Source organism: Grus americana, chromosome 1, assembly GCF_028858705.1.
Source record: "Grus americana isolate bGruAme1 chromosome 1, bGruAme1.mat, whole genome shotgun sequence".
NCBI classification, from domain to species: Eukaryota; Metazoa; Chordata; class Aves; order Gruiformes; family Gruidae; genus Grus; species Grus americana.
Window position 1 is genome coordinate 204,420,928 of NC_072852.1, and position 8,234 is coordinate 204,429,161.

The 8,234-nt window shown below is 46.2% G+C and overlaps 1 protein-coding gene across 8 annotated transcripts in view; it reads right to left on the bottom strand.

Annotated features, from left to right (window-relative positions):
- YAP1 (Yes1 associated transcriptional regulator) overlaps window positions 1-7,722 on the bottom strand; it is a 92,580-nt gene extending 84,858 nt beyond the window's left edge. Inside the window, exons 1-2 of one of the 8 annotated variants that reach the window (XM_054831996.1) lie at window positions 7,042-7,722; window positions 3,855-4,102 (exon numbers count right to left, since the gene is read on the bottom strand). In XM_054831996.1, coding sequence (XP_054687971.1) covers window positions 3,855-4,102; window positions 7,042-7,359 — 566 coding nt within the window. In that variant the 5' untranslated portion in view covers window positions 7,360-7,722. The remainder of the gene's footprint in view (window positions 1-3,854; window positions 4,103-7,041) is intronic. The other 7 variants (XM_054832004.1, XM_054832013.1, XM_054832024.1 and 4 more) reach the window with 7 other exon arrangements.
- Between the last annotated feature and the right edge of the window lie 512 nt (window positions 7,723-8,234).

The following is an 8,234-nucleotide window of genomic DNA, read 5'->3' on the forward strand; positions in this document are numbered from 1 at the left end:
CCATTATTTTAAAATTATTTGGTTTCATAACATTCAAAGCCATACCGCTGTATAGAGCACATAAGAAACGTGTAACAGCAATCCATTTCTAAGGTTTTGGCCAGATGGGTAAACACCTCAAACACACCCACAGATACTAATGAAAACCACCTTGGCCTCCTTCAGGAAGTCATTCAACACTTCCAGAAAAAAATAGGAAGTTGTTGATAAACTGCTTGCAAGAACTACTTCCTGTAGAAAAAAATAATTGCAAGACTTGTTTGCTGGACAATCAGTTAACTTTTCCTCACACTACAAAATGAGAAGAAGCATTACACAAGCTTTGTAAGAATTAAAAGAATAACACTAAGTTAAAATGATACGAGAGTAATTCTAAAATTGAGCAAAACTTGTTTTTTCTTCCTGCAAGCTGTTGTCTGCTACTCCCATGGCATATTATCTTTTGCCTAGAGAGTGATCCCCTATCTTTCTCCATAGTTCACTGAAATGTCAACCAGCAGCTGGCTAACAGGAAGTGGTTAAAAAGCAATGCAGTTGACATCGCCACACAAACCAAGAGAGTCTTTTTCACTCCATGTTTAAGAATGGACTAAAGTGTACCGCACAGCAATGCTGAGATGACTCAGATATGACCACTTATTAACCAGGCAAATCTTAACTTCTGAGTTCTATTTAAGTAGCAGTTTCAGTAAAAAACAGAATTAGTTTTACCAGCTGTATAGCAAGCGTGTCTTAACTCACTGGCCAAAATCATCTGCATTTTCACTAACGGAAAATTATACTTGGGAGTCCTACTCATAACAGTGAGATGAACGCTAATGAGTGGAATTCTGGCAAATCATATGTTGGGCATTCATACATAAAGGGGTCTATCTATCTAGACGACAGACTGATTTACAAGAGCAGATCTGGTTCAGATCTTAAACTACCACTCTCACCCGCCTTTAATATGTACAGATACATGTGTAGTGTGTATATAAAATATCAGGCCAAATAACTCTGTGCATATATCTATACATACAGACAAATATTTTCTCTCCTATACACAGTATTTTCATTTCTTTGCACAAACTACTACACTTGCAGTGCCTGACCCATTGATTAGTGGAAGTGACTATGTTCCAGACTGTATCAAGTATGGTACTCAATTTTATATTATTCTGTTTGCACTGTAGTATATTATGATAACTATAACCATAAGGCTTACTGACATCTGGAAAAAATCTAATACTGTTACCTATCCTGCAAAGATCTTTCTAGAGCCTGATTACCAAACTGTTCATGGAGTGGCTACAGAACAGAGCACATGGAAACATAGAGCAATGCAGCCAATCCAACAGAAAAGCTGAATACTTGGAAGAGACACCAAAAATCTGCATACGGTAGAAGGAACCACGTTAAATGTATTCAGTATGAGGAATCTTAGTACTCACGCTTCGAGCAAATGTTGAAGGTCTAACTAGACAAGATGTGACTTTTAACGGGGCTTGTTGGTACGAGACAGAACTTAGCACTCAACACTGAAAAACCTTCTGAAATACAAACTTGCTCCTCAAAAATAATTCTTACATTTCTTTGGATTTCCTGAACATACAAAGCAAACATTTTGCTGGTACTTGAAATGTTTCTTACAAGTCTTCATGAACTCAAATGAAGTTGGTGAATCTCATCTGTAGAAAGTATTAAACCACCTTTTAGGAACAACAAATGTTCTTCAAGTGTGAACAGAGCCTTCAGAACTGTCCTCATTAGACTCTCCCATACCACAGCATCACCCAAGGAAAGCCAAAAGAAAACAGCCCATTAAGCTGTTTAAAATCTCCCAAGGTCAGCATGTGACCCAGCAGGGAGAGGTTCAAAAAGTACAGCCTTTATTTTTCTTCCTAACAACCTGGTTTGTTTCCACTCCTTTCCCCTTCAAGACACATCCTTCACAGCTAGCAGCTCTTTCAATCATTTACTTTGGATGTCTACTTGAGAACAAACGATCTTGCTCATGCAGATGAGTTTGCCAGACTTGTGTGTACTTTCCAGTCTCAGGCTCTTTATTGTTCTTGCTGAAACCTGACCCTTTGAAATGGATACCAGGACACTAAGAAAGGGGGGGAAAAAAAAAAAAAAACAACCCAAAACACTTGCAGAAAAAAAGGAAAAGATTTTTTGTGGTAATAATGAAACTGCAGAAAAGCTTTCCAAGAATGTATCTTTCACTCTGATTTCACCTGAATGAGCATAATTTAAAAAATTGATTAAAAGAGCATGACGGCTCTTAAAACTGTTCTACTTTCTGTAAAACTGACAGTGTTATCAAAAACAAACACTTGTGACAGTAAAACTTAAAAATCAAATACTTATTTTTCATGCTTTACAAGCTGCTCCTTAGGAGCTCTCACTAGTGCAGTCAAAACAAAGTTCGCTTTTCATTTCAAAACTCAGTCTGTGCTTTCCTCAAGGTCCAATGAGGTACAGTTCTCAAATGGCATAAACTTACACAGTTAAAAAAAATAAATCTATTTGTGCCCACTGAAGAGCTCACATTCTAGAATACGCTACTTTGTTAAACTTCACCAAAGAAAATATCACATCTTCAAGATCTATAACTAATGCTCATTTTCGCATTCCTAATATAGAATGATTGTTTTCAAAAAGTAACCTTCAGGCTCAAATAATGTCAGACAACTGCTGTAACCTCTCTTCGGTTAAAAAAGTGATAATAATTTCTCTGTATGGAAACACCATCGCTATAGGAACAAGAAACAGTTTTAAGAAGTTCTGCCAGTTCCATTTTCACTGCAGACAATGTAAATTTGTTTTTGAAGCTACAAACTCAAGTATTTTAATCAAATGCACATATTAATGACAATGTTTTAGCAAGAAAGGTAGGGATAAAGATGTTTTTCTTGGCCGAAACAAGTTTTACATAAATGGCACACTGTGCTGCCCCTCCCCGCTCCCAGCCCTGAAAATGACATATAATGGGTTATTTAGAGACTTGCAGTTAAATAAAATGTTCAAAATATAGTCAAAATATTTGAGGGCAAATTACGTGTCTTGGTGGGCACACTTTTAGTAAGAAGGACAAGCTCCTGCTGTTTTAGAAAACTATGCAGCATAAAAGAAAATGTTCCCTGACGGACTAGGCATCAGATGGCTGGCAAGTGCAACCTCTTTTCAGTTATAGAGAAGGTGATACTAATTTCACTATGTGAGAAAGCTACAGCTGTAGGAACATGAAACGATGTTAGAAGTTCTGCAATTTCTCTCTCACTGCAGGGAATGTAGATGCATTAAGAGCTACAGACCCAAATACTGCAATCAAACACATATATTAAATTTCCTCATGAGTAGAGAGTAGGTAAAAATATTTTGATTGTGTACTTACACAATTGTCCTTATTCAAAAAATAAGAAGTCCTGATACAGTCTCACTACAATAGTTTCTAAACTTACTCTACATTTTTACATCTGTATCAAGAAAAATGAGGTAAAATGTATTTTGACCTGCATGAGAACTCTGGCAAGATTCAGCAAATCCAAGAGTCACACTGTTTATAAATCACTATGCCCATTTCATTGATTTTCAGTATACAATATAATGGACAACATTCTTCAGCTAAGAATAATATAAGATAAATATTCACAGAGTGCCATACAGTTTTCTCTCAGTAGAGAGTTGATACGGGATAAATACTGAAGTGGTAGGATCTCCTACTTAAAAACAGAGGCATGTTTTTTAAAGTATGTATTTTAAACACAATGAAATTTACTAAAATTCAAAGACTGTAAAAAACCAACCAAACAAAATCCAACAAAAAATGCCAGAGATACAGCTAACTGAAAACAAGTTTTACTTACTTAAGAAAGTATCTCTGTCCAGATGGTGTCTTAGCCATCTCCCAACCTGGTGGCAAAGGTACATCATCAGGGATCTCAAATGAAGACTGGCGGAGATGTTGAGAAGATGGAGCTCCAGGTCCAGTCACTACTCCAGAGGGTGTAAGCGTCCCTGGAGAAACAGCTCCCAGCTGCAGTGATGCTGGAGAGGAATGAGCTCGGACATGCTGAGGGGTCAGGGCGCCTGCTGTCCCTGCATCAGTGCTGGCCTGCCAGGAGCAAAATTATTCTCATTAAGATTCTTATATTTCAGCAGAAATTCAGCTGTCAGAAGACATTTCACTTTAAATGAATCTTTCAGAAGAAATTCAGAAGTTAGTCATTCTAAAGTTCTGCTTATTTTCCAGTTGTTACTGTTGAAGAGAGCCTCCAAGTAGGTAGGTTAATTAACATCACAAAACCCCCTGTGTAACTCAAGAAATATTAACTGTAAGTATGTACTACATGCCTTTAGTTTTATTTTGAAAACTAAAGTTCTTACCCTTGGTGCAGGGTTAAGAAAAAAACATGCCCGCAGTCAGCAGACCTCATACAGCATATTGCATGGATCATTACAGGACTGCACCCACCCAATACCATCACACCCACTTTCTGCTGGAGGAGTTAATTTCCCACTCTCCTTTTGAAATGGGGGTGTGGGGGTGCAAAGACACCCACACATACACCCTCTGCAGGAGTTTAAATGATTACACAAGGAGAAAAGCAACAAAGAAATGCCAAACGACAGCAGTGAATTCCAATGGAGCAAGACTCCTGAACTCAACCATAAAAAAAAAAACCCTTTACAACAAGACTGAACACAAAATTTCCTAACCCACACACAACTGCACTTTAAGGGTATTGGAAGTTTCTAAGCAGTTTGTCCATGCTTTATCCAAAGCAAAGCTTCAGCAAACTGTTGAACCAGTCAATCAGAAGTGACTCACAAAACCATTCACCAGAGTTACCAGTCATAACCACATTGATCATCTTTGCCAGTAGTAAATGCGTGTCCAACGTGAAACAGAAAAAGCAGCTCTGAAAACTGAATTAAAGTAATATTGGCCTTTTTTTATATATTTACCAATTAATTTATTTTGTAGGTAGACCAGAACAACATGGACACCTGTAATAAGATGCATGTATCAGCCCTTGCCACACCTCTCTACACAAGGTATTGCACCATACACGAGGCCCCATTTATATACTCTTATGGAGACTAACCATTCTGTTTCACTACATCTGTACGCAAACACATGTGAAGTTTCATATATTAAATTGGAAATTAATTAGCTTAGATTTAGATTTGAACAAAATATGCAAGTTGCAAATCAACTGAATTTGAGGCATTTTAATTCTTCAGAAACAGGGAGAATTACAAAAACTTAAAGAACTTTTCTGTTAAACAGAATATTTTTGTGGCACAACTCAACAAAAAGGAAAACGAAAACAGTCTTATTTTAAAAGACAGTCCACAATGAAGCAAACGATTCTCCAGCTTTAGCTGGATTTCAAGTTTATGTTTTAGGAACCATCCACAGGCACACGGAACAGTGATCCAACTAAATACGCATTACAGATGAAGAGCAACATACACAAGTAAGATTATGCTAAGCTTAAAAGTACAAGTTGTATGAACATCACACACGTTAAGTGCATTTAAAATGCGATAGCTATTGAACAGCAGTTACCATATTTAACAAGACAAAAACCAAGTATTAGCTGAATGTATATCAGTTCACATTTGTGCACAACGGAAATGCGATAAGATTTGCACAACTTAGAAAAAACTAAACTTAATAACCTTATTCCTCGCTGGATTTCAGTATGTTATTAAAGGTCTGCAAGGCAGAAGCAAGTAAAACTACAGAAGCAACTCAGCCCCACCCCTTTCTTTTCAGTCTTGGAATATGAAGGCCAGACTGATTTTTCGAGTATTTGGAAAATGAATTAACTCCTCGGCTGAAAGAGTACGTGCCAAGGTTCAGCCTGGAGTGAACTTCTGAAGCCAAGTTATAAATCCTTCAAAACAGAAGTTTAATAATGGAAATGTTGACAGACCCTTAACAACAGGAGTACCAGGCACCAGTACACAGAGCAAGTTTCACTCCTACTGGCTACACAGATAAAGTGACAATAGCCAATAATAAAACTCATTTTATAGCTTAGCAACAAAGTTCATTACTTAATAAAACTCTCGAGTAGGCACAGCCTCCTTCCAAAAAGTTGGTAACAGCAGCCTAAACATTAACTTTCAGTCATATTTGCACCAACACTTAGGTCTTGGCACAAAAGTCACTCTGCTTAAAGACCAAAGGCTCCCGGAGGCCGAGCGCCGGCCCTGCCCTGCATCCCCTGGGCCGGCACCGCCGGGGCCCCCGCAGCCCCGGCTTCACAGTTTAAAGCCCTGGGCTCCCGCCCTGGGTTAACCAGGCGGTTAACTCGGCGGACCCTCGACGCCGTCAGACCTGAAGGGCGGCTCGGGAATTAACTTCTGAAGTGGGGGGGGGGGGGGGCGTTAATCCTACTCAACCCTGCGCAGCGATGAAATGGTGGAAAAGCTACATCCATGTTGTCTGACGGGGGGAAGTCTGGCACCACCTCATTACCCCCCTCAACAGACGGGCAGCGCCACGACACAGAAGGATTAGACCTCAAAGCGAAATCCTCCCCGTCTTCCACGCAAAGCGTTTTCACATAAGTTTTAGGGGCTCCCCCCACTGCCGCCTTCCCGGCGAGGCCGAGAAAGCGGCTGCGGGTCTCCCCAAGGAGCGGATGTGGAGTCCGAGGCCCCGCCGGAGACCGGACCGGAGCCAAGGGCCTGCCTCCCGCCCTCCCGCCGGCTCCCCTCAGCGCCCTGAGGCGAGGGAGAGGGGCTGCGCGGCGCCCCCGCCCCTGGGGAAGAACAACTAACTAAAGGGGGGGGAGGAGGAGGAAGAGCGAGGAGCAAAGCGAGGGAGGAAGAAAGGTAGCGAACACCCCAGCCGCCCCGGCCGGGCGCCCCCAGCCCCGCTCAGCCCTGTGGGGGGCGGATTCCCGCCCCGGCCCCCTCCCCCACACGCCTCCCCCGGGAGGAGCTCGGCGGCGGCGAGGGAGGGGGAGCGGGAGCGCACGGCCGGGCCGGGCCGCCCCCCGCCCGCCCGCGGCGCGGCCGCCCCCTCCCCCTCACCTGGCGGGAGTGGGCCTTGGGCTCGGGCGGCTTGAAGAAGGAGTCGGGCAGCTTCCGAAGCCGCATGGGCAGCGTGTGCGGCACGTTGGCGCCCTTGGGGTTCATCACGGCGTTGAACAGCGCCTCCAAGTCGGTCTCCGAGTCGCCCCGCACATGGACGATCTGGTGCCCCGCCGGAGGGGGCCCCGCGCCCGGGGGCTGCGCCGCGCCGGCCGGGGCCCCCGACACCGCGCCCGGGGGCTGTGGCGGCGGCTGCTGCGAGGCCGGGGGCTGCGCTGCCTGCGGCGGCTGCTGCGGTTGAGGCTGCCCAGGATCCATGGCTCCGTCGGGACCCCCCGGCGCTTCCCTGGCGGGGCTCGGCGACTCAGAGCCCAGATTCCCAGCCCCGCATGCCCCGCTCGCTGGGCCGCGGCTCGTCCTGCTGTCGCCGGTGCTTCTCACCCCTCGACAGGGAAACCGACCCGGCCGCAGCAACTGGCAAAACAACTCTGACCGTGCGGCGCTTCCCGAGCCCGGCCCAGCCCGGCCGGCGCCTCTGTCCCGGCGGCGGAAACTAACTCACACAACACACCAAACAAAAGTTGGGAGTTACGCCCGCCCGAATCACTCTCCGCCGCCGGCTCCGCCCCTCCTGAGCCCGCCCGCACCGTATCCGACCAAGGCAGCCTGAGCCGCGCAGCCCTCTTGCGCGGGCCCGCCCGCACCGCCTCCCGCTCAGGGGGCGCCTGGCGCGGGGGCCTCTGCCTGGCGCCCCCAGACCCCCCACCGCGCCTGGCCCGCGGTCGCCTCACGCCTCGGCTCGCCCGCCGCTTCGCTACCCCTCCTTGCGCGCCCGCACTTCTCCCGGCTCCGGCCGCCCGCCCGCCCTAGGCTGCCATGGAATTGTGCCGCCAACCAGAACTTTTTCTTTTCCTCCCCGAACTTCTATCCCAACTTCCAGGCGGCCGCTCGGCAAGGGGATGGGCGGTCGGGCTCCCTTCCCCCGCTGCAGACCCGCCGCCGGGCCAGGGGCGCGCCCACACACGCGTCCCGCCCGCGGGGCGTGAGGGGGAGCTCGGCCCGGGACCCCCCTCTGGCCAGCCCCTCCCGCAGCGAGGGCAGCCGCGGGGCTGAGGCGGCGGGGCCCGGCCCTTCTTGGGGTGAGGAGGCGGCCGGGCCGGGCCCGGCCTTCGGGCCCTCAGCCCTCGCTTCAC